Raw genomic sequence first — 26,521 nt, 5'->3', positions numbered from 1 at the left:
ATCGTCACTCTGCTCATCTTCACTCTGCTCAGCTTCACTCTGCTCATCTTCACTCTGCTCATCTTCACTCTGCTCATCCTCACTCTGCTCATCGTCACTCTGCTCATCGTCACTCTGCTCATCGTCACTCTGCTCATCGTCACTCTGCTCATCTTCACTCTGCTCAGCTTCACTCTGCTCATCTTCACTCTGCTCATCGTCACTCTGCTCATCTTCACTCTGCTCATCGTCACTCTGCTCATCGTCACTCTGCTCATCGTCACTCTGCTCATCTTCACTCTGCTCATCTTCACTCTGCTCATCGTCACTCTGCTCATCGTCACTCTGCTCATCGTCACTCTGCTCATCTTCACTCTGCTCATCTTCACTCTGCTCATCTTCACTCTGCTCATCGTCACTCTGCTCATCTTCACTCTGCTCATCTTCACTCTGCTCATCTTCACTCTGCTCATCTTCACTCTGCTCATCTTCACTCTGCTCATCTTCACTCTGCTCATCTTCACTCTGCTCATCTTCACTCTGCTCATCTTCACTCTGCTCATCGTCACTCTGCTCATCTTCACTCTGCTCATCTTCACTCTGCTCATCGTCACTCTGCTCATCCTCACTCTGCTCATCTTCACTCTGCTCATCGTCACTCTGCTCATCTTCACTCTGCTCATCGTCACTCTGCTCATCCTCACTCTGCTCATCTTCACTCTGCTCATCCTCACTCTGCTCATCTTCACTCTGCTCATCCTCACAGAGGGAAGGACACTACGAGTGGCTTTGAGGATACAGTCCACGATCCGGCCTCCCTGGATGTTGCCCTTCTGGCTGAAATGCAGCTGGACAAACTTCCCAAAGCGGCTGGAGTTGTTGTTGTAGACGGTCTTGGCGTTTCCAAAGGCCTCCATGATGGGACTGAGGGGGGGGGGGGGGGGGGGGGGACAGGAGCAGGGTCATTAACCAGGCGACGGAATGAGGAAAGAGGAAAGAGAAAGGAGAAAGGAGAACAGAGAAAAGAGGTTCTCTGGAAATGAAAACTGTCTGAACTAGTCGAGCATCAGTATCATCACCTGCTCTCCAGCAGAGCCTCCTCCACGTGGGACGTCCTGTCTCTGGACGACGCCTCCATGGAGTGCTGGCTCATGGCCGACAGGAACTTCAGGATCAGCTTGGTGCTCTCGGTCTTCCCAGCACCGCTCTCTCCACTGGGGGGGATAAAACACACGAGTCATGAGATTACTGAAGATTATTAAAGGTGGTGAGAGAAGACACGAGTCCCCCACACGGGTAGCGGTGATTGATTATCTTTATTTCATATATATACTTCATCTTCTTCTTGTTATAGAAAACAATATCGCAGTTATTCTTCTTCTAGTTATTGAAGAATCAGTATTTTCTGTGGTAGTAGCAGATGCAGCAGTACCAGTACTTGTAGTAGCAGTACTTGTAGTAGCAGTAGTACCAGTACTTGTAGTAGCAGTACTTGTAGTATCAGTACTTGTAGTAGCAGTACTTGTAGTAGCAGTACTTGTAGTAGCAGTGGTGATATAACAAGACAAACATGTCTGCTGTATGTTTGACATGTTTTAGGAAGTAGGCCGCTGAAATACATAGAGTTATAATAGAGTTATAATATAATTATAATAGAGTTATAATAGAGTTATAATAGAGTTATAATAGAGTTATAATAGAGTTATAATAGAGTTATAATAGAGTTATAATAGAGTTATAATAGAGTTATAATAGAGTTATAATAGAGTTATAATAGAGTTATAATAGAGTTATAGAGTTATAATAGAGTTATAATAGAGTTATAGAGGCTGCAGAGCCCTCGTGAGGTCAGTTATGTTCCAGAGATGCTGAAGGTTTGAACCCTGCATGGTGTGTGTGTCTACAGTGACATGAACGTTTGATTATAGGAGCAAAGAAAACCTCTTCATCTAAGATGAGTCTGTGTGTCTTTGGTTTAAACTCACGTTCACTTACAACTAACTGAATCACACGTGAATGGATCACTGCTGATGCATTATGGGAAATATTCCAGCACACGACCACTAGATGGAGCACTAGGACACCGGCGACGAGGATGCAACAGCAGACCAGCAGGTCTGAACATGGGAGTGATGGGGAACCTTCGGGGGGGGACGGGGGGGGGGGGGACGCTAGTTATGGATGTTTTGGATTTTTAACAATAGTAAATCCCAGAGGGTCATTAAACGCAACACGATAAACAAGATAGATCTGTGGTTACATCATACTTCAGCAACAATAACAGACGTTATGAGAACCCTCTCACACCTCCGGGGACATGAAGACAAACCTGGCAACCCACAGTGAGCTTCAGGCTGTTACTTATTGACCTGCAAACCTTTCCCACAGACACAGAGAAGCTCGAGAGCAATAAATCTGCCCCCAAACAACGAGACACATTATTCAACACAAACAGGACGCTTCACAGAAAGAGTGTCCTTCACAATGAACAACACACGAGACCTTTACAGACACGCTGCTGCTCGTAGACACAGACTAGAGAAACACCGTTTCTACATGAAGGAATGCTTCAGAAACCAATTTACGTTGGTGACGTGCATGCAGTTTCATCTTCTTCATGTTTTATTACCTCTGCTGTTTTAAAATCAATCTAAAACTACATCACCAGACGACGTAACGACCAACCTGCAGTGTCTGAAGGTAGGAACACATTAAAACCGTGAAACACCAGAGCATGCAACATCCTCTCCGTGGCTCCTCAGGTCTGTGACCGAGGTGTGCTTGATGGGAATTTAAATGATATTAACGTGTGAGTGTTGGGATTGCAGAGCAGAGATGACATATAAACATGACAAGAAAGAAAGAAGAGGAGAATTCCTCCATTTGAATCTATGCACGATATTGCTGATATTATCTATCGTTTTGGATTCAGAGCTGAAATGATCAGTGAATTCATTGATTAGTCGGCCGACAGAAGAAACTTTGGTAAATGATTCATTGTTTGAGGATTTGCTGCATTTCTCTGACATTAAACTGAACATATTTGGGTTTTGCACTGTTGGTCGAACAAAACAAGTAAAATGAACTTGGACATTTCACAGACTGATTGATAAATGAAACAATGAATCAATACAATGATGGGCAGGCTCCCATCTTTAAAGAATCCCATTGAATCGGTCCCATAAGGTCAGTTAATACGTTAAGAACGTCCTTCATGTTTAAGGCACCATTAAAAAACAAAGTGGAGCCTGTTTACATGTTCAATGTGCGTGAAAGAAGAGGCAGTGAGCAGCATACATACGGACTACGTACAACACATCTCCTCACGGGGCGTTCAGGGACCTGAGGAAACCTTCACACCATGAAGTCAGGACTCTCACCGCTGAGACTAATCGAAGAACGCAGGACCGTTCTGTGTTTCTTTGCCTTTAAAGTCCTCAAGCAGGAGGCAGACGTTTGGGATCTTTAGACGGTCAAACACAACACAAACAAAAGCATCTTGAATGGAGTTCTGTTGAATTATAATTCAAACATTCACTGTGACGGGGAGCAGGTCACATGTCACATACTTGACTTATGGATTCTTTAAGTGTCACAGTCGTCTTTTTATCACAATCAGGATTTGATCAAACTTTAGATTTGGACAGTTTTTAACTGGAAGCATATATTTTTTTATTTAATATTTTTACTGAGATGCAACCTGTATTTTTTAACTGATTTCTTTTCCCTCCATTTTATGGAGCGTGAAACCAGAACTCCTCCTGGTCAGGTGGAGTATTGATAGACGTGTAGTTCGTAGTGAGAACGTGATGTAAACCTGTGACAGGGAGAACAGACGTACGTAGAGTACACAGCCAGAACCCGTCTGTCCTCAGCATCTGTCTTTGGGACGGCATGTTGTGCAACACTGTTTGCTTTAGCCGTGCTGTTTGAATAAAGCTGAACTTGAATGCCGTGCATGAGCCGTGCAGCATGATCGCTCACATCCCTGGAGTCAGTGGCACGTTCCCGATGGACCGGAGACAGGGCCGGAGACAAGGTCGACAAGGTCGTTATGCATATTCTGAAGTATGGCATTAGAAAAGCTGTATCAAAACAGTAACATTTAAAACGTCCTTACGTCCAAACGTCCATAAAACGTCCTCATTTGCGAAAAGACGTTTTAAGGCTCGATTGAGGGTTTTTTGTCGATGCCCGACATGGATTATGGAAACGTTTTTAAAGAACAATTAAACATTAAAGAAGAATTAAAACTTCCTGAAGACCTCTTCCCAACCTCTACTTCTTCTTCTACTCTGAGGTGGCAGAGATGCCGCCATCGTTTCACTGTCTGCCTTCAACGAAACATCCAACAGCTTTAACCCCGTTTGTTCTGGAACATCAGAGCTTTTTCTCCAGTTTTCTGGGAATATATCAGAATTTGGGGTGTTCCCTTCTGCCCCCTAGTGGCCAAAACGTGATTGATGCAGCTTTAAAGTTTGGGTCTTTGTGCGATTCTAACAATATTTCTGTAAAGCCAAATAAATACAAGCACAACGAGCTCTGCTTTTATGTTTTTACTCAAACATATTTTTCACTCATTTCTTTATTATATGACATTTCCGTGTCCTTCGTTTCTTATCCTCATCGTTACGCGTTGGTCTTAAACACCTGATCATTGACATGGATGCGTTCCTGTGTGTCATTCTGACGCTTCTGTTGTAGTTCAGGAGACGGTGGTGAAGGACTTCGCTGATATCTCTGTTTTTAAGAAAGAAAGACCAGCTGTACGGACTCCGGTCTGTGTGCTGGGGGTCTTCATTAGTCCACCAGCGGGTCAAACCTTCTCACAGCGGTTGGATCTTTCTTTAAAGGGCTCTGTGTGTGTGTAACTCATTTAAAAGAGCTCTGGCAGCATGCCGACTTCTCCCAACTAGCACACACACAACTAAACAGCACCCTGCCTTTTGTCCTAATCCCTGGCCCTCCACATGCTGTTGCCACCCAAGGTCCCCCCCCCCCTCCCCCCCCCAGGCAGGAAGGAGGGAGCCTTCAGCGGAGCGACTGAGCGTGTTGGATAAACTCTGGACCTCACTCAGGCCTTTGTACCGAGGAGCAGAGCCAAAGAGCTTCTGAGCAGAGAGGAGAAACTGAGAGGAGAGCGAAACAACCCGTCTACTCGCCATTTAATCTGGTGTTAAGTCTTCTTAACAACTGAGGAACTGAGACCATCTCGTCTAACTACCTGCTTGTTTAAAGTTCAAGATCAGATCACTTGTTAAGATGGAGTCTCATGTAGTCTGCAGGCGTCGTGCTCGTAGACTGTATATGAGAAGTGGACATTGTCGCCGTCACCAATTGGTTTGTGGACTACAGTTTTGCCCGTCGCCATCTTGGTTTTAAGCCGTTGCCGTCTTGGTTATTGGCCGCCTTCACTTTGCTTTATTGGAACCAAAACTGCCTTTCTTGGCAAGACCCTGTAGGATTGGCCAGGCGTCCGAGCTCGCCGAGCTACTGGTAGCCTGATGAGTTTCAGGTCGTATTTGACCGATGAGCGATCCTGAACATAATCACTCGAGGTCAATGCCTGACAACCAATCGTATCTGCCTCAACCAGCTAGGCAGGGCGGGTCTTACCGAGATGAGCAGTGGGATTCACAACTACGCGACCACGTGAAAACACTCAGTGAAAGATTTAAAGTTATAAGCCGCCCTAAAGCATCCCCTGCTTTATGGTCTGTGTGACTCTAAATGGACCATAATGTACTAAATGAACATCATGCTGTATTGAAGAAGACTTGAAACTAGAGATTGAGACATAAACTCATGTTTACAATGTTTACTGAGGTAATAAATCAAGAGAGAAGTAGAGTCATTTTCTATAGACTTCTATACAACCAGAGGAGTCTATGAGAAAATGACATGCTAACATGTGAAGGACGGAGCTATACAGGCTGATTTACGTCGACTTACATGAATACATTTGTTTATTTCTTTCCATCATTGGGGAAGAAACTGAAGTAGAATGTGAGACTGTACTTTCAGACTGGAACCTAAAACCCACTGAGTGTGTTTGTTCAGCCCCACAAACCTCAAGAATCCAACGTGAACTCATGAACGAAGCCAAACTATTTCCCTTCGAGGCGCCAAGACTCGTCCTCACTCACTCACGAACGCCTCTAATTTATGCGATTCAATAAAAGAGACAAAGAAACTATAATGACGTTAGTCACAAACAGAAAGAGTTCAGTTTCAAGAGCCGCCGGCCTCATGCTACACCTAAAACAAACACGGTGAGATGTGTTCCCTTCCCATCATGCTCTCCTCTCTGCTACTGATGCATTCCTTTGGTCACAGCCGAGTTATTCATCCGACTCGCGGTGCAGAGGCCGCAGATAAAGCCGGCTGAATCCCAAGAGTCAACCCCTCAGGTGTGTTGTTGCTGGGCTTGTGTGACCCCCGGATGCCTGAGTGATTACCGAGGCTGGAGAGTCTCGAGTCTGACCTCACACCCACCTCTGGGGTCAGGGGGTCGGGGGTCGGGGATAACACCCTCAGCGCTTCGACATTTAATCAAATCTGGGCTGTTCTGGGACACAACGGCAGCCGGTGAGAATGCACTTTGACCGGTGCGGCAGCCGGTGAGAATGCACTTTGACCGGTGGATATTTCCTAGAAGGTCCTACCGACATATTAAACACAGTAAGCTGAATAAACTGCTGTAAGAAACAACCACCAAAGAAAGACGGGAACATATTTCTTCTGAAAACATTATTCGTACCATAATTAATCTGGAGAAAAGAAAAAAGACGATCATCATTGTAGGGAAGTTCATCAGCTGATTGTGTGATATGGAAACAGACGATGAGGAAATGTGTGTGTGAACGAGCGTCTCTACAGAGAGAGCGTCGACAAACACTGTTCAATGTGATACATGAACACTTCACAGGCTGCAGCTGAGGGCGGGAGGAGAACGATGAAGGCTGTGGAAGAAGTACCGGAAGGAAATTCAATCTACCCCCCCCCCCCCCCGATAACAGCTGGGCAAACACCGTGTCGAGGTGCTCGCCCTGGATTTGTGAAATCGTCCTGTTGACCTATCCAGGGTCAATGCCTGACCTAAACCCTTCTACACGGACCCTGTGCAAAGTCCACCGCTGAGGAAGCTCATGTGATCAAAAGCTAAAGAACAGATGCTGAACTGACTTTGAGGGGATCGTTTTTGCTCGTGATTGCATAAATCGTCTTTTGATTGTTTGGCCAGCGTTCTCCTGCAGCTGCACTGATTCAGACAACATTGAACGTGTGAGAAGCTTCTAACTGGCCGGTTCAGATGCACTCTGTGTATATTGTATATTTTTGTCGAGCCGGTCTGTTGAGGTACAGAACCGTGCAGACCGGTCAACTTCCTCCTCAGCACGTTAAAGCATTACTTCATGGAGCTGCTTCGTGCACAGAGGCAGCGTGATGTTGAAACACCAAACAAACACAATCTGTTGACACAAAGTGTTAAAGACACCAGTGTTCCATGCAGCATGAGGAGCCTCAAACCAGAGAACCAGCGCAGAGCACCAGGTCAGAACCACATGCAGCCTCAGGCTGCTGCTCGTTGCTTCATTATCCAGAAGGAGAAGCTGCCACGGCGGCATCTGCTGTGTGTAATGAACGTTTGGAGTTTCTCCAGAAGTTTCTTCGTTGGCGGTTCAGAACAACTTCTTGCTGAAATGTGCAGCAAGAACACGACGGGGGGGGGGGGGGGGGGGGGGGGGGTTCCATTAAAATCATGTGGCTCGACGCAGGCAGGTATCCGCATCGGTGAAAAGACAAAGTGGCATTCAAGAGCATTAATGAGCAGATGCATTGTGTTAGAGCTGCTGTCCTCCTCCTCCTCCTCCCTCCCCCTTCCCTCCTCCTCCCTCCTCCTCCCTCCTCCTCCTCCCTCCTCTCCCCCCCCTCCTCCTCCTCCTCCTCCTCCTCCTCCTCCCTCCTCCTCCCTCCTCCTTTACACCAGCTTCTGTTTCATTCGCCTCCCTCTGCCTGGATCTGATTACCCACAATCCCTCAATCCGACGAAAACGCTTCCTGCCTTGCCTGAAAGTGCCAGCCAGCAATTTATTGCTCCTCTTCCTCACAAGAAGTGATCGTTTCTCTGTTACATGTTTTACGAGCGTCCGCTCTGAGACGGCTTTGGTGTTTTTTGGGGGACCGATGGGGGGGATCTGTGTGTGTGTGTGTGTGTGTGTGTGTGTGTGTGTGTGTGTGTGTGTGTGTGTGTGTGTGTGTGTGTGTGTGTGTGTGTGTGTGTGAGCATTGTGAACCAGACCACGTACTGCAGCTGGACTCTGACTCCGTGTTAAACCGATCCTCCACTCAGAATCTAACTTTCGGTGTCAGACACACAAACGTTAGGAGCCTGTAAGAAACCAAAGTGTTGGTTTACGAATGTTTCTCTTCTCTCACCGTTAGTACTTATGTTCGTACTTGTTGCTGCTCACTGACACTTACAGTACATCAGAACACATAAAGTCCACTGAGTCAAAGTACTGTTTAACATCTCTGACAGCTTTAACCCACCAGGCCTGTAATGATCTGAACCACGGTCAGAGTGAGGAGCGGTGGATGAAACAGAGTGGAGCTGCTTCTGGATGAGGATTGTTTGATGGGGTTTCACGTTGCCTCCCAACAATGCACCATGAACCCTGAACACCTTTGGTCCTGAGCAGTCCGGCACACGAGCCCTCCAGGAGGAACACGAGAACACGGTTCCACCGCTCCGCCCTGCAATCAGTCACAGCCTCACACATCCATCACACATCCATCACATCCATCACACATCCATCACACATCCATCACACATCCATCACATCCATCACACATCCATCACATCCATCACACATCCATCACATCCATCACACATCCATCACATCCATCACACATCCATCACACATCCATCACATCCATCACACATCCATCACACATCCATCACACATCCATCACATCCATCACACATCCATCACATCCATCACATCCATCACACATCCATCACACATCCATCACACATCCATCACACATCCATCACACATCCATCACACATCCATCACATCCATCACACATCCATCACACATCCATCACATCCATCACACATCCATCACACATCCATCACACATCCATCACATCCATCACACATCCATCACACATCCATCACATCCATCACACATCCATCACACATCCATCACACATCCATCACATCCATCACACATCCATCACACATCCATCACACATCCATCACATCCATCACACATCCATCACATCCATCACACATCCATCACACATCCATCACATCCATCACACATCCATCACACATCCATCACATCCATCACACATCCATCACATCCATCACACATCCATCACACATCCATCACATCCATCACACATCCATCACATCCATCACACATCCATCACACATCCATCACATCCATCACACATCCATCACATCCATCACACATCCATCACATCCATCACATCCATCACACATCCATCACATCCATCACACATCCATCACACATCCATCACATCCATCACACATCCATCACACATCCATCACACATCCATCACATCCATCACACATCCATCACACATCCATCACACATCCATCACATCCATCACACATCCATCACACATCCATCACACATCCATCACACATCCATCACATCCATCACACATCCATCACACATCCATCACATCCATCACACATCCATCACACATCCATCACACATCCATCACATCCATCACACATCCATCACACATCCATCACATCCATCACACATCCATCACACATCCATCACACATCCATCACATCCATCACATCCATCACACATCCATCACACATCCATCACACATCCATCACATCCATCACATCCATCACACATCCATCACATCCATCACACATCCATCACATCCATCACACATCCATCACACATCCATCACATCCATCACACATCCATCACACATCCATCACACATCCATCACATCCATCACACATCCATCACATCCATCACACATCCATCACACATCCATCACATCCATCACACATCCATCACATCCATCACACATCCATCACACATCCATCACATCCATCACACATCCATCACATCCATCACACATCCATCACATCCATCACATCCATCACACATCCATCACATCCATCACACATCCATCACACATCCATCACACATCCATCACATCCATCACACATCCATCACACATCCATCACACATCCATCACATCCATCACACATCCATCACACATCCATCACACATCCATCACATCCATCACACATCCATCACACATCCATCACACATCCATCACACATCCATCACATCCATCACACATCCATCACACATCCATCACATCCATCACACATCCATCACACATCCATCACACATCCATCACATCCATCACACATCCATCACACATCCATCACATCCATCACACATCCATCACACATCCATCACACATCCATCACATCCATCACATCCATCACACATCCATCACACATCCATCACACATCCATCACATCCATCACATCCATCACACATCCATCACATCCATCACACATCCATCACATCCATCACACATCCATCACATCCATCACATCCATCACATCCATCCATCACACATCCATCACACATCCATCACATCCATCATACATCCATCACACATCCATCACATCCATCACATCCATCACACATCCATCACACATCCATCACACATCCATCACACATCCATCACTCACAGCGGCAGAGCTGCAGCCTCTGCTTCTGCTCTACGTATCAAAGCAGAGAGCCGGTGCAGAACAGGACCTTCTGAAGGAACCTAAGAGCGTGGAACCACTCAACGTTCTCCGGAGAGCTCCACTGAAGTTGTTATCGTGTTAACAGTTGGTCGTATTCAGAACGGGAACGCTGTGTTTCAAAATGCCGGCTTTGATCCCCTGATGCTCTGTCTCTCTGAGACTCTCCTCTCAGCTGCAGCTCCTCTGACTCAGCTGGCAGTTTAGTGCCTTGCTCGAGGGGAACAATTAACCGGTTAACTACTCAGAGGTAGTAAAACTAAAAAGCAAGGGTTTAAAAGTAACACTCTCACTGGCTTGAGGTCAAGAGCAGGAAGAGAGAAGTAATACTCAAACACATCAGATCTCTTCTTTAGGTTAATTATTCACTAAAAACGACATTTATATTTCATTCAACATTACAAAATGGAGGCAAACATTTATAAATGAGTTTATTTAAATCGTGTTATAGAATCACTGTTAATCTTGCATGCAGGACAGGATGCAACATATAGTACTGTACATGTAAACATGCAGAGGTTTAGCTCTCATACTACGACAAATAAACTGCAACAACTTATGCCGATCTATGTGGAAGACTTCAGCATGAACCGCGTAACGGAGGCGTATTCGGTTGGTTGCAATCTGCCCCCTCACCACTAGATGGCACTAGACTCTGCACGCTGCCCCTTTAAAGGGCAGTTTAGTTTTATATTATGATGCTTTATCAACACAATAACTATCATTTGCAACTTTATAAGCAGCTAAACTGTGAAACCATCCTGTCTGACTTTCACCATGCAGTCAAAAGAACGTTCCACATCAGAGTGTTCTGAGGTGATCAGGTTCAGAAGAGGCACACAGCGAAGCACCAGGTTGTGTTTGAGCTGAGACAACAGCTACAGGTCACGGCTGTGGTCTGCGGTCTGTCCTCCCTTTGGCTGCACGGCTCCGTGTGCTGCTGTCACGGAAAACCTACGTCACCAAGCTGGTGTTTTCTTTAGTTTTGTCTCAAAGCTACACATCCTGCAGTACATGAAGTGTTTTCATAAACTCCAGCCCCTCAGAAGTCATTGAAAAATGTCCAAGAACAGATCGGATTGCTGAAGCCTCGAGGGACATTCGCCTGTTGCAGCATTAACAGCATGGACCAGTGTGAGAAGGACAAACAGGAAGCAGGTCTGTAGCAGCGATACGTCTCCGTGGACAGAATGGCAGCGCTGTGGCGCTCGGGGGCTTTTCCCCAACAACGATATGACACGTTGGTGTTGACGCCTCGCTGCGAGCGCCCCGGTGCACGTTCTTCCCACCGACCGACATCCTGCAGGACAAAAGAGCTTCTGTGTCCTCGACAGACGGACGGAGACAACTCAGACCGGAGGACGACTGAGGGAGCGCGAGGTGAGACCGCACACGCAGGGAGTCATTCTGCTGAGTTAGCAGATTCAGGTCACAACCAAACAAACAGGTGACCCGGTTACTGACGGAGCTCATCATGCGTTTCACAAACTAACAATACTCCGCAGAAGTGCACATAATGAGGAGGTCGGGGTGGACGGTCGAGTCACACAAACACGGGACTTTCACCCCGGAGACTGCTGTTCATGTCACACGTGGAAACCAGAAGAAAAGTTCAACAGTTTCTCATTTAAATCCGTAGCTTGAAGAACGTAACAAAAGTAGTTCTGTTGTGTTTTTTGTTTTTTTGAAATTTACAACCTACGATAAAACGTAATCCGATATCTTCACGTCTTCATGCTGTGAATGTGCCTGAATTATCACGCAAAAACACTTCCAGGTTTCCCTGAATGGGAGAGAAGCAGAGATGTTTCTCTGGTGGACGAGCTCCACGTTGATCCGCCGACGCTTCAGCAGAGCCACGAATCAGAGCGATGCAACGCTGATGGAAGTAAACGGAGAATTCTCATCATGAATCCTCACAAAGAGAACGCCGCGAGCAGAGAAAGCAAAGCCACCGTTCATAAACTCAAAGCAGCTGACGTTTAAAAGTGGACATGTGGGTCTCATTACCCACAATGCCAATGAAACCGGGGCAGTAAACTAATGCAGCTAATTATCAGAAAACTACACCGCCCCCCCCCCACACACACACACACACACACACACACACACACACACACACACACACACACACACACACACACACACACACACACACACACACAACATACCTTCTAACTGTTTGCATCTCATTCTGCTTGGTTTTACAAGTTTGCTCTCTCCTCTCCTCTCTCCTCTCCTCTCTCCTCTCTCCTCTCCTCTCCTCTCTCCTCTCCTCCTCCTCCTCTCCTCTCTCCTCTCCTCTCCTCTCAGCAGCCTGAAGTTCAGTCAAAGTTTCACAGATTTCTTTGTCACGATCATGTCTTCACAGTTTCGCAGAATTTAATCTTTTTTACAGAATCAGTTTGGAACAAACAGATTCTTTGAGGCGAGATCATGAAGAATAAAATGTCTTTGTTGAAATCTTACAATTTTAAGCTTCGTTTACTGTAAGCTGCTTTTTGTGACTGAAATGTTCGTTGCACATGATGCGTTCAAGGACTGTCGGAAAGATGAAAAGCTGACAATGATGACAGCTTCTGGCAGGACAACCAGTGCAGTTCTGATGATTGTTTAAAGAAAACATGCCTTTCAATGCCGCCGCCGGGTTCTGGGGTTCAGAGGGTTGTAAATAATAATAACTGATACGTACTGCACATACAGTGACCCGGTGTGGGCGTCACGTGACTGATCAGATCAAATGAAACGTCTTTGTCCCTGATCCCAATCAGCTCCACAGTGGTAGCCAAACCACCCAGGAGACTTGAAACTTGATGGCAGAGCGATTGAACGAGCTTAAGACCGAGGCAGTTCATTCTAACGGCCAATTAGAGGGCTCGATTTAACCTCTGACAAGAAGAGGTTCTGATATCCTGACTGGCCATTCGCTGCTGGTTGGTCAGCAACACTTGGGGAACTATGAGGAGGATGTGGAGACAAAGACACGTCTCGCTTTGGCAACATTTCTATACATCGAGTTAGATTCATGCGTCTGTCAGCGTGTTTGGGAGATCTTCCGCCCCCTAGTGGCAAGAAAATCCATCGGCAAAGCTTTAAAAAAGACAAACTAACCAAACGCCAAATAGAGCAGAGAGAACCCGGCGAGACCTACCTGATCAGGACACACTGGTTCTGCAGCCTCTTCCACAGCGAGCGGTAGCACTCGTTGGCCACGGCGAAGATGTGCGGGGAGATTTCGCCGAGGTGGTGTCGGCTGTACAACTCCATCGCCGGCCGGTCGTAGAGGCCGGCGAGAGGCTGGTAAGGGTTCACCGCCGCCAGGATGGAGCCGATGTACGTCTGGGGATCAGGAGACGGCGTGTTAGAAACATGAGCATGAAGGAAAACATCAGCGCGCATGCATCTCAATACGTGGAACCCTGAGGAGGTACGAACACGTTCACCCAGTGCTGTGAGTCAGGTGAGTCGTTTCAAGCTGTTGAGCCAATAGCGAGTCTTTCTGAGACCAACATGCAAGAAACTAACTCACTGACTAACTTGCAACCGCCATCTGCAGCTGAGTGCAACTGTGCAAGTGGCAAAGTATGAATGTTGCCTTTGTAGGCAGAAGAAGAGTCAAACAGAGCAATGCAGCTGTCACATGTTGAGCTACAGGTCCTGACCGGCGAGGAGCAGCGGCCTCCTCCAAAACGTCAGGAAGAGAAACCGTGTCTGGGATTCAACGTCCCAGTTGAGTTTTCAAAAGTACAACTTCAGACTGAACAAAAGGACACAAAGGGGCATGTAGCTATGAGAGTTTTAGTCTAATTTGCATAATAATGTGACGGTTTTGACCTCATTTAAATACGTGCAAATATCACAGGAGCCCCGAGACACTATTTGCTCGGCAGCGCACTTAAGGAGCATTTCACCTTCGCTGGTGCTTTCTGTTGTCTTATTTGCAGAGATTTAGAGGAAGCAAAAGCCGCTCAACCCTTTTGTGAATTTGCCGCCCGTGTTCATCAGAAAACATGTCAGAAACGGGGAGAGTGCAACTTACAGACTACATTTCGTAGGTACTTAGAAAGAAGAGAAGGAGAGTCATGCATCTAAATGAAGACGCATCTACTCTGAGGAATTGACAGTCGTATAGCATCTGGAGAGGATAATAAAGTGTGTGTGTGTGTGTGTGTGTGTGTGTGTTTAGTGGCAGAAGATGAAGGTGGTCAAAGTTCTATCTTTCTTCAACAGACTGAATTAAAAATGAAAATCTGCATTTGAAAGCCGTTGCAAAAGTTGCAGAAGATCATTTTTCTAAAAACCGCGCTGATGACGAGCGCAATAACTCAGATCTGAAGCTAAACGTCATTACTTGTCATGTAATAGTCTAAGACCAGAGCCAAACATCTCTGGTGCCCGTCGCTGCTCAGACGGGCTGAAGGCTGAACGTTGATCCGGTTCCTCGGACACAAGCTCAGAGTCATGAAACCCTCACTGAGCTCCACGGAGAACAGACGACAGCAAACACCAAGCAGCCGAAGGCCTGACGCTGCTAGAACAACAGATCCTCCTTCACCGGTTCTGACGCTGCTAGAACAACAGATCCTCCTTCACCGGTTCTGACGCTGCTAGAACAACAGATCCTCCTTCACCGGTTCTGACGCTGCTAGAACAACAGATCCTCCTTCACCGGTTCTGACGCTGCTAGAACAACAGATCCTCCTTCACCGGTTCCGACGCTGCTAGAACAACAGATCCTCCTTCACCGGTTCTGACGCTGCTAGAACTACAGATCCTCCTTCACCGGTTCTGACGCTGCTAGAACAACAGATCCTCCTTCACCGGTTCTGACCCTGCTAGAACAACAGATCCTCCTTCACCGGTTCTGACGCTGCTAGAACAACAGATCCTCTTTCACCGGTTCTGACGCTGCTAGTACAACAGATCCTCCTTCACCGGTTCCGACGCTGCTAGAACAACAGATCCTCCTTCACCGGTTCTGACGCTGCTAGAACAACAGATCGTCCTTCACCGGTTCTGACGCTGCTAGGACAACAGATCCTCCTTCACCGGTTCTGACGCTGCTAGAACAACAGATCCTCCTTCACCGGTTCTGACGCTGCTGGAACAACAGATCCTCCTTCACCGGTTCTGACGCTGCTAGAACAACAGATCCTCCTTCACCGGTTCTGACGCTGCTAGAACAACAGATCCTCCTTCACCAGTTCTGACGCTGCTAGAACAACAGATCCTCCTTCACCGGTTCTACTCGGCGGGTCGTGAAAGTTCAGCAACACGACATCCAACACTCGTTTTACCGCCTTGCCTTCAAACTGCAGCGTTTCATAAACCAGCTTCATGTTTCAAAGTTCAAAGCACAACAAAACCAAAGCTGCTGAAATAGAAGCTGGTGGAGCCAGAACACGTGTTGGCAGCCGCTCCGCCGCTGCTGCGGTGGTGCGAGGTTGAGAACATTTTGTCCGTGCGACATGTGAAAGTGGAAATGTCATCAGCACACATGGAGGAGAGATCTGCTGCCTGGAGGAGACGATGAAATGCATTTAGAGGAAGAGACGGAGAGGGGAGGACAAGTTGGTCTGCTGAGCGTCTCCTCATCCTGTTCATCTCCACCGAACCTTAAAAACACAAGACGACGTCTGAAAGCACACAGGGCTGACGTCACGTCCCTCACACTATAATCACACATCTCAGCCTCCAGTTTGAGTCCCACGGACTCATCACAGCAGCATCATCACAGCAGCATCACACAACAGCATCACACAACAACATCACACAACAGCATCACACAACAGCATCACACAACAGCAGCATCACACAACAGCATCACACAACAGCATCATCACAACAGCAGCATCACACAACAGCATCACACAACAGCATCATCACAGCAGCAGCATCACAGCAACAGCATCATCACAGCAACAGCATCATCACAGCAGCATCACACAACAACATCACACAACAGCATCACACAACAACATCACACAGCAGCATCACACAACAGCATCACACAACTACATCACACAACAGCATCACACAGCAGCATCACACAGCAGCATCACACAACAACATCACACAACAACATCACACAACAACATCACACAACAGCATCACACAACAGCATCACACAACAACATCACACAACAACATCACACAACAGCATCACACAACAGCATCACACAACAGCATCACACAGCAGCATCACACAGCAGCATCACACAGCAGCATCACACAACAGCATCACACAGCAGCATCACACAGCAACATCACACAATAACATCACACAACAGCATCACACAACAGCATCACACAACAGCATCACACAGCAGCATCACACAGCAGCATCACACAGCAGCATCACACAACAGCATCACACAGCAGCATCACACAGCAACATCACACAACAGCATCACACAACAGCATCACACAACAGCATCACACAACAGCATCACACAGCAGCATCACACAGCAGCATCACACAGCAGCATCACACAACAGCATCACACAGCAGCATCACACAACAGCAGCATCACACAACAGCAGCATCACAACAACATCACACAACAACATCACACAGCAGCATCACACAACATCAGCATCACACAGCAGCAGCATCACAACAACAACAGCATCACACAACAACAGCATCACACAACAACAGCATCACACAACAGCATCACACAACAACAGCATCACACAACAACAGCATCACACAACAGCATCACACAACAACAGCATCACACAACAGCAGCATCACACAGCAGCAGCATCACAACAACAACAGCATCACACAACAACAGCATCACACAACAACAGCATCACACAACAGCATCACACAACAACAGCAGCATCACACAACAACAGCATCACACAACAACAGCATCACACAACAGCATCACACAGCAGCATCACACAACAGCATCACACAACAACAGCATCACACAACAACAGCATCACACAACAACAGCATCACACAACAACAGCATCACACAACAACAGCATCACACAACAACAGCATCACACAACAGCAGCATCACACAACAGCATCACACAACAACAGCATCACACAACAACAGCAGCATCACAGCAGCAGTGTGTAGCACCACGCGTTACAAATAGCCATTAAAACCATCTCATCATCATGAACGACTCCCACCAGATCAAACATTAGTTTATGAGCTACATCCTGTTAAACATCCTGCTTTAACTATAATATATATATATATATATATATATATATATATATATATATATATATATATATATATGTTACAGAAGCAGTAAAACTCTTGAAACGCTGCTTCATGGTGACTTTACAAATATAAAAAACACACAAAACACTGTATAACCATAAGCACTCATAAATACCCACAATGCTTTTTCTAAAAATGATCATTACACAATACAAAGCATTTTATAATGACATCATCATAAAAGGTTGTAATGTATTACAACAACGGGATCTAAAGTACAGGATGGCCTCAGTGAACCCCTCACACGTCGACGCCCTACTGACTGACTGACCCACATTCAGCTGCCATGCAAAGACATTTGCATGGCAGTTGAGGTGATTATTTACATGACAAATAAGAACATAAGAGCTCCTGGAGCGCCCCGCCGGAGCAGACGAGCCACAGGAGAGGTGTGGGGGGGGGACGTCGTTAGGGTGCGTGTTATCTCTCAGTGTAAACAGATCTCTGCAGATCTCTCTGCTCAGGTGAAAGGTCGTCTTCCTGCGGCAGTGTAAAGTATTCAGTGGCACTGATCTCGTGCTTCCCTCCGCTCGGTCTTTGCGGACGCTCATGTAGAGTCTGCAGTGTTTGGCATTTCTACTTGAGGTTGTTCATGGTGTTTGGGGAGTCGACGGAGAGGCACGCTGCGACTCTTCACCTTGTAACAGCTGTCATGAACGAACACTTTTTAAACAGCCTCCATCTGGAGAACTCATCTGAGTCTTTGAGATGTGTCGGACTGACTTTATGATTTCTATTTTGTTTCATTCATTTGCCCTTTTGGATATTTCTCTCATTTTAAATGGAGCTCGTAAAATGTCCGTGAAGGTCCAATAAATAAAGTGAAATACGATATTAAGAGAAACTAACTTGAATCCACGTCTGACCTGCTGCATGAACCTTCCTACCAGGACACACGTCACCAGGAAGAGTTCCTTCAGCAGCAGACTGGAGGTCAGTGTCGCTCCCTCTTCGGTAGAGTCCCGCCTCCGCTGAACTCCATCAATTACAACCATTTGGACTCAGTTACATCCCCTGTTGCTCCGATCCTGGTAACCGTTTCCACGGCAGCGCCCTGGCTGAGAGCCAATTGGCTGTGAGTGTCATCAGAAGGCTCCCTATTGGCTGACGGGGTCCTCCGTGTGTGGTGTCAAATACTCCAGAGTCATACCACAGAGGTGACGCAGTGAACCCGATATCCACGTTTGCATTGTTCGTTTGAGGTATTTAAACTGTGGTATCTATGACAGAGGACATACAGATTGACACCATTGCAACCAGTGTGATGTCTGGTGCCGGTTTTTAGGACTTTAAAAGGTCCAGTTTGGAGCATTTAGGGGATCTATTGGCAGGAATGGAATATAAAATGTATAAGAACGTGTTTTTTAGTGTGTAATCCCCTGAAAATAAGAATCGTGTTTCTGCTAGAACGAGCTGTTTATATCTAAGGTTCCTCCTCAAGGAGATCAGACAATCCAAGTATTGGCCCTTAGACAGGTTTTATGTGTAAGTAGATCCCTCCCCTGTGAGATAAAAAGCCTGATAAAAGGTTCCACCAAGAACCAAAAAGGGATCTCCTATGGGGACAAGTCGGAGAACCCTGTATGGTTTTGTTTGCACATTCTTTTCTCAGAGTGTAAGAGGAACTTGCACGTTTTTGTGTTTTTGGTTCGGCCTCCGTAGTTCTCCAAGGCAAGGCAAGTTTATTTGTACAGCACATTTCAACAACAAGGTAATTCAAAGTGCTTCACATAAAACCATTAAAAGCATCAAAACATAAGGCAAAAGAAAAGGAGATTTAAAAACAATTAAAGAACACGCTCCAACACGCTTGGAAAAGTTTCAGTTTGTTGCATTCTGCAACCTCACCACTAGAGGCCACCAGATCCTCCACACTGGACCTTCAACAACAAACAATGTGCTTAAATGGGACCATTTTCATGCCAAAGGTTGTACACAACGACCAACGCTTGGCGGTTCCAGACTATTAAATCCTGTCCGACCCAAGACAGTGTGTGTGATTCATTTCTACAGATTGAAAAAGTAGAATAACAGAAGGGGACAACATATGAAGGAAGTGGTATGAGGCGACTCCAGAGAAACCAAACACACATCTTCTTTCCTTCAGAATATTCACGCCCATTCATTTGTAAATGTAGTTTTTGGAGCGTGACTCACCTCAAACCCCAGAAGATGTATGTTTAAAGGTTTGGAACAGACCGAGCTCACAGATGGAGGACTGGAGTACGCTGCAGGAGCAGTTCAGGAAGTTTTTATGGATGCTTTTTCTTCCCAACATGAAAATGAATAATTGGATTCGTTAAATAGAGCGAACCATAACGTGTTTACAATCAACAAAGACATGTACAGAGTGTTCAACACTCAACAGACAGATTGTAAATTGCTGTTTGACGTCACATATCTTACTTCCACCAGACACAAGACAAATGTCAGATAAGTGTCACTGGTTAAAGTGACCTCAAGAGAATCTCTGGCTCTGTGACAGAGAGCAACGACTGGAGAGAGACCTTGTGTTTACAGAGGCAGTCCTGTCCAAAGAACAAGATCTCTCAGAGACGCAGCCAGATCAATGTGCCGAGAGGGAAATGAAGACCAGATGGAGGAAAACAGAAAGAAAAAAGCTGGAGGATGAGAGTTAAAGCGCTCTGCAACCTGCCTGAGTGACGGCAGGAAATGTAAGAGAGTGGAGTGGGGGGGGGGGGGGGGGGGGGGCAAATTCCTTCATTCGTGATACTTGGCGATTAAAGCGATCCTGATCCACAGTTCATGTTTAATGTCACTGTTGACGGACGGAAACCCGACATCTGCAGAAGAGTGGTTGTTAAGGAGAGCGCGTGTTCTCTACGGGATGCCCGGTTATCAAGCAGCGCTGCGGTGGCCTGAAGGCTCCTCAACGCAGAACCAATGAAGGAAGGTTTCGGTTTCAGCAGGGAAAAACATACGTGTATTCAAATTCAGTTTTGATTCCCTGACTGGAGGACAGAGTTATTATACGGATGAGAGGAAACATGTCGAGTGGAGATATGAAGCTGCAGTGTAGGCGATGAACTCATCTTTTGTGCATATTGTTTGATACTATAAAGAACTTATGTATTAGACTTTAGGTAACGGACCAAACTTGAGTTTACGAAGAAAGTTAGCTTGTTTACAAATCGCTGATGTGGGCGTTTCATTTAAAAGACGTTGAGTAGAACCCAGGAGGCAACCTGCTGTTCTGAAGAGTGTTAAAGCTGCATTCTCTCTAGTGTCCACCAGGGGGCGACTCCTCTGGTTGTATAGAAGTCTATGAGAAAATGACTCTACTTCTCTCTTGATTTATTCCCTCAGTAAACATTGTAAACATGAGTTTATGTCTCAATCTCTAGTTTCAAGTCTTCAAAAACAAAGATGGTGATGTCCAAAATGCCTAAATTGAGGCTTCATAACGGCAGACCATAAACCAATGGCCGTATATACAGTCTATGGTAGAAATAAATCATCTTCTCAGAGCTGGTTTCTTTATGCTAATAACAGATGTCGACACCTTGGGAGGATGAAACCCAGTTGTGGCCGTAACACTGACATATTATACCTTTTCAAGCTACTTCTTAGTTGCTTATTTACACTTCCAAAACACACGATGATTCTTTATGAGCCTTTGTGTTTGTGTCAGCTGATCAATGTAAGTCCACTATTCTCTCTCTGCTAGCTCTGTTTTTGCCCCCCCCCCTGAGGGACATATCCATCCTTCTAGCTGCTGAATGCTCCATTGTGTTCACCAGCTTGTCTCCAACTCTGTCTGTCAGCTGTTTGCTGCTAAGCAAGTAGTGTAGGGTTCCCTTTAGCACCAACGTTTGTTATACACATATATATACATACATATATATATATGTGTATATATATATATATATACACATATATATATATACATATATATACATACATAGATATATATACGTACATATATATATATATACATATATATATATATGTACGTATTGTGGCAGCCGGAGGGGCAACCCCAGAGGGGTAGTGATAGAGGGACGATATTGCCTGACATGGAGGCGGAGCCCCCATGTCAGGGAATGGAAAAGAGCGCCAAACCACCATCAGCCCAACAAGCAACACCTGAGGAGGAGAGACGAGGGAGCGACCACACCCTATCAGAGGAGGAGGAGGGGACTACAAAAGGGCCCAGGAAACAGGCAACCGGAAGAGAGTAGGAGTAGAAGAGGAAGAAGAAGAAGAAGAAGAAGTAGCCTAATCAGCGAAACCCTTGGAGAAGACTGCCTTACCCCTGGATCACCCTGGAACGTCTGACTACCCGCCCGGCTCACGACCCCTGCCTGTACGACTACCCTGCTCCTGCCCGCGCCCTGGACCGTCTGAGGAATACCCGTTGTGCACCGAACCGTGGAATTGGACACCGACCATCCCTCTGGAAAGCGGACATTGTGTTATTGAGTGTCTATCCTACCTCTTTCCACTCTCTACCTTCAGTAAAAACCTCACGTGAACCGTTTATCTGCCGACTGGTTGTGTTTATTGGTCAGTGTTGTCGTGAAACCCCCTGTCCACCCCGGGGGCTGTCACAACTTGGTGGAGAACGTGGGCACCATTCCGGTTCTGGCAACGCTGACCGATAGACCAACCGACCCAGTAAGCATGGCCACCCCGGTGCCATTTCAAGAGCTGCTAGCGGGGCTAATCGCTAGCAACCAAGAAACCCAAAAGCGCCACGAACAAGCCATGCAATTACAAATGCAAATCCTCCAATCCCAGCAGCAACAACAATACCAACAGCAAATACAAATGGAGAAATATATGGAATTGCAAACAGAACGCGCGGAGGCCATGCAAAGCGAAATCAAGGGCATGTTACAAAACCAACAGGAGCAACATACCGTGGAGAAAGCCAATCCAGCGCGCTTCATTCTCAAACAAACGGCAGCTGACGATGTTGAAGTTTTTTTTCAAATATTCCAGACAACGGCACTCCGCGAAAAATGGCCAGAAGATCACTGGGCAGAGTTAATAGCCCCCTTTTTGATCAATGAAACGCAAGTAACGTATCAGGACTTAGAGCGCGCTGGAAAAGTTGACTTCCTGGTTTTGAAAGCGGAAGCGTTACAGCGATGCGGGGTCACGCTGTTCTTACAGGCCCAACGATTTCATGAATGGTCATATGACGCCTCACTTTCTCCGCGAGCCCAGATGCATGAGATCAAAAGGATTACGACGGCCTGGCTACACGCAGAGCCAACAGAGGTGTCGCCCACCGATCGCGTGGTCATGGACAAATACATCAGATCACTCCCGTATGAGGCAAAAAAATTGGCAGGCCAGAGAAACCCCCGCAACATCGAGGACCTGGTGGAAATAATGGAGGGTTACCAAGCAGCACAAGCTTTAGTGCGTGGGGGAAGAAACCAGAAATTAGAGGGGCCCACCCGCAAAGAAAAAATTAAAACTGAGGAAAATAAATATGTGTCTCCCTCCTTCCCCCCAGGCTTTCCCCGACGTCGGCCGGCGTTTGGACAGGAAGAGAGGAGGTGCTACAACTGCGGCGAGATCGGGCACATCGCCTGGGAATGCCCTCACCGCCAGGACGCACCCATGCCCACGGCCAGTGAGGGGAGTCGCCCATGCGGCTTGATTACAGGATGCTGGGCCACTCACGAGGACCACATGCCCCTCACCCCTGTCAAAGTCAACGGCCGCGACGCCTCAGCGATGGTGGACTCCGGGAGCGCCATTACATTGGTGAGACCCACGTATGCTCAGTACCCGCTCCTAACAGGCACCCGAGCGGTCACGTGCATCCATGGGGAGACCCGCGAATACCCCACCACCGCCCTAGAGATCTACACGACGAGGGGTAGATACATCGGCACTGCAGGAGTCGTGGAAGGACTCCCCGTAGAGGTGCTCGTCGGCCGAGACCTGCCCGTGTTCCAGGAGCTTTGGCGCAGCCTGGTGGTGAAACAAGGTACGACCCCTCCCCGAAAGTACAAAAAGAAAGCCATCTGTGGGCTGGGGGAGGAGATCTCCACCTCTCCCCTATCGGAAGGAGTCGCCAGTGCCGTGGCCCGGGCGTTGGTGGAGGCCACCCAACCCAACCCCGATGACGTCTATGCCACAGCCATCGAGAACGACGGACCCTCCAGCCCCAGTGAGCCCGAAGGAGAGGCGCCGCCCATCCCCGAGGAAGCAGATACCCCCTCCCTCGACGCAGAGGAGCTGGCCGGGCTGTTTCCCCAGGACCCGGAGGAGCCCATCTTACCCGGGCCCCTCACAGGGAGGTTTGGGACGGCCCAGTTGGAGGACCCCAACCTAGCCAACGCCCTTCGGCAGGTGGCCGCCGTAGACGGACGACCACTGGACGGGGTAAGAGACCTCCCTCCCACACATTTCTCCATATATAACGGGCTCCTATACCAGGTAGTAATGAGGGACGGGGCCCCCCTCAGGTTGTTACTGGTGCCACGTCCTTTTATACCCTCTGTCCTACAGTTAGCCCACTCCCATCTCCTAGGTGCCCATCTAGGAGTGGAGAAAACCCTGGAAAGGGTGAGGGCCAGGTTCCACTGGCCCGGAATAAAAAAGGCCGTAGAAGATTACTGCCGGAGCTGCCCCGAATGTCAACAAGTGGCCCCACAACCCCATCACAGAAACCCGCTGGTGCCCCTGCCGATCATCACCGTCCCCTTCAGCAGGATCGGGATGGACCTAGTGGGGCCACTACCCAAGACCAACAGGGGACACAGGTACATCCTGGTTATTGTTGATTACGCCACCCGGTATCCCGAAGCCATCCCCCTACGCTCCATGGCCACCAAGGGCATAGCAAGGGAGCTTGTGATGTTGTTTTCCAGGGTCGGAATACCGGAGGAGATTCTCACCGACCAAGGGACCCCGTTCATGTCTAGGATCATGAAGGACCTGTGTGGCATGCTGAAGGTGACACAACTGAGGACGTCGGTGTATCACCCCCAAACGGACGGCCTAGTAGAGAGATTCAACCAGACACTGAAAAAAATGCTGAAAAAGACCATGGACCAGGACGGTAAGAATTGGGACCAACTGCTGCCATTCCTTATGTTCTCCATCAGAGAGGTGCCCCAGGCGTCTACAGGATTCTCGCCCTTCGAGCTCCTGTACGGTCGACGACCCCGGGGACTACTCGACCTGGCCAAGGAAGCCTGGGAACACCAACCCTCCCCCTACCGCACCATGGTGGACCACGTCGAGGAGATGAGGGTGAGGATGGCATCACTCTGGCCCATAGTCCGAGAACACATGGCCGATGCACAGGCGGCCCAAGCCCGCGTGTACAACCGGGGAACACAACCCCGAGTGTTTAACCCAGGGGATCGGGTGTTGGTCCTGGTGCCCACGGCGGAATGTAAGTTTTTAGCCCGATGGAGGGGACCTTATGAAGTTATGGAAAGATTGGGGCCGGTAAACTACCGAGTCAGGCAACCAGGTCGAAGGCACCCGACGAAGATTTATCATGTTAACCTTCTCAAGAAATGGGTGAGTAGGGATGCCATGCTCTGTTTCTCTCTCTCTACACCCCCAGGAAAAACGGAGCCAGTCGAGGTACCCGTGGGAGAAGAGTTGACCCCCCGGCAGAAGCAGGACGTCCGGGAAATGGTGGATCGGTTCCGAGACGTGTTCTCCCCGGACCCCGGATACACCACACTGGTGCAACACCGGATAATCACCGAGCCCGGGAAGAAGGTAAAACTAAGGCCGTACCGCATCCCCGAAGCCCGCCGGGGGGCGATAGAGAGAGAGGTACAGAGTATGCTGGAGGCAGACATCATCGAACCCTCGACTAGCGAGTGGTGCAGCCCTATAGTGTTGGTTCCGAAACCAGATGGCTCAGTCAGATTCTGCAATGATTTTAGACAGCTCAACGCCATCTCAAAATTTGATGCCTACCCGATGCCCAGGGTGGACGAAATGATAGAGCGCATCGGGAGGGCCAGATACATAACCACCCTCGACTTGACTAAAGGCTACTGGCAAGTGGCAGTGGCCCCCGAAGACAGGGAAAAAACGGCCTTCACTACTCCCATGGGCCTGTACCACTATAAGAGGCTGCCGTTCGGTCTCCACGGAGCCCCCCCCACGTACCAGAGACTGATGGACCAGGTACTTCGTCCCCATCGAGAATACGCGGCAGCCTATCTGGACGACATCGTCGTACACGGGGAGGAATGGGGGGCTCACCTCCAAAGACTGGAAGCAGTCCTGAAAGCTCTGCGAGGGGCGGGGCTGACAGCCAACCCCAAGAAATGTCGCCTCGGCCTCCGGGAAGCGGACTACCTGGGGTACACCATCGGCCGCGGCTGCGTCAAGCCCCAGGTAGGGAAAGTCGAGGCGATCCGGGAGTGGCCCCGCCCCCGCACAAAGAAACAGGTACGAGCATTCATTGGGCTAGCTAGCTACTACCGACGTTTTGTTCCCCAGT

At 47.9% G+C, this 26,521-nt stretch overlaps 1 protein-coding gene across 1 annotated transcript in view; it reads right to left on the bottom strand.

Annotated features, from left to right (window-relative positions):
- Positions 1-26,521, bottom strand: part of myo10 (myosin X) — a 105,239-nt gene that overhangs the window by 39,484 nt on the left and 39,234 nt on the right. The window contains exons 4-6 of the mRNA XM_079285468.1: positions 13,962-14,149; positions 1,059-1,193; positions 779-903 (exon numbers count right to left, since the gene is read on the bottom strand). Coding sequence (XP_079141594.1) covers positions 779-903; positions 1,059-1,193; positions 13,962-14,149 — 448 coding nt within the window. The remainder of the gene's footprint in view (positions 1-778; positions 904-1,058; positions 1,194-13,961; positions 14,150-26,521) is intronic.

The sequence above is a fragment of the Melanostigma gelatinosum genome (assembly GCF_949748355.1).
Source record: "Melanostigma gelatinosum genome assembly, chromosome: 15".
In the NCBI taxonomy this organism is placed as follows: Eukaryota; Metazoa; Chordata; class Actinopteri; order Perciformes; family Zoarcidae; genus Melanostigma; species Melanostigma gelatinosum.
This window is presented reverse-complemented; position numbering and strand designations above follow the sequence as displayed.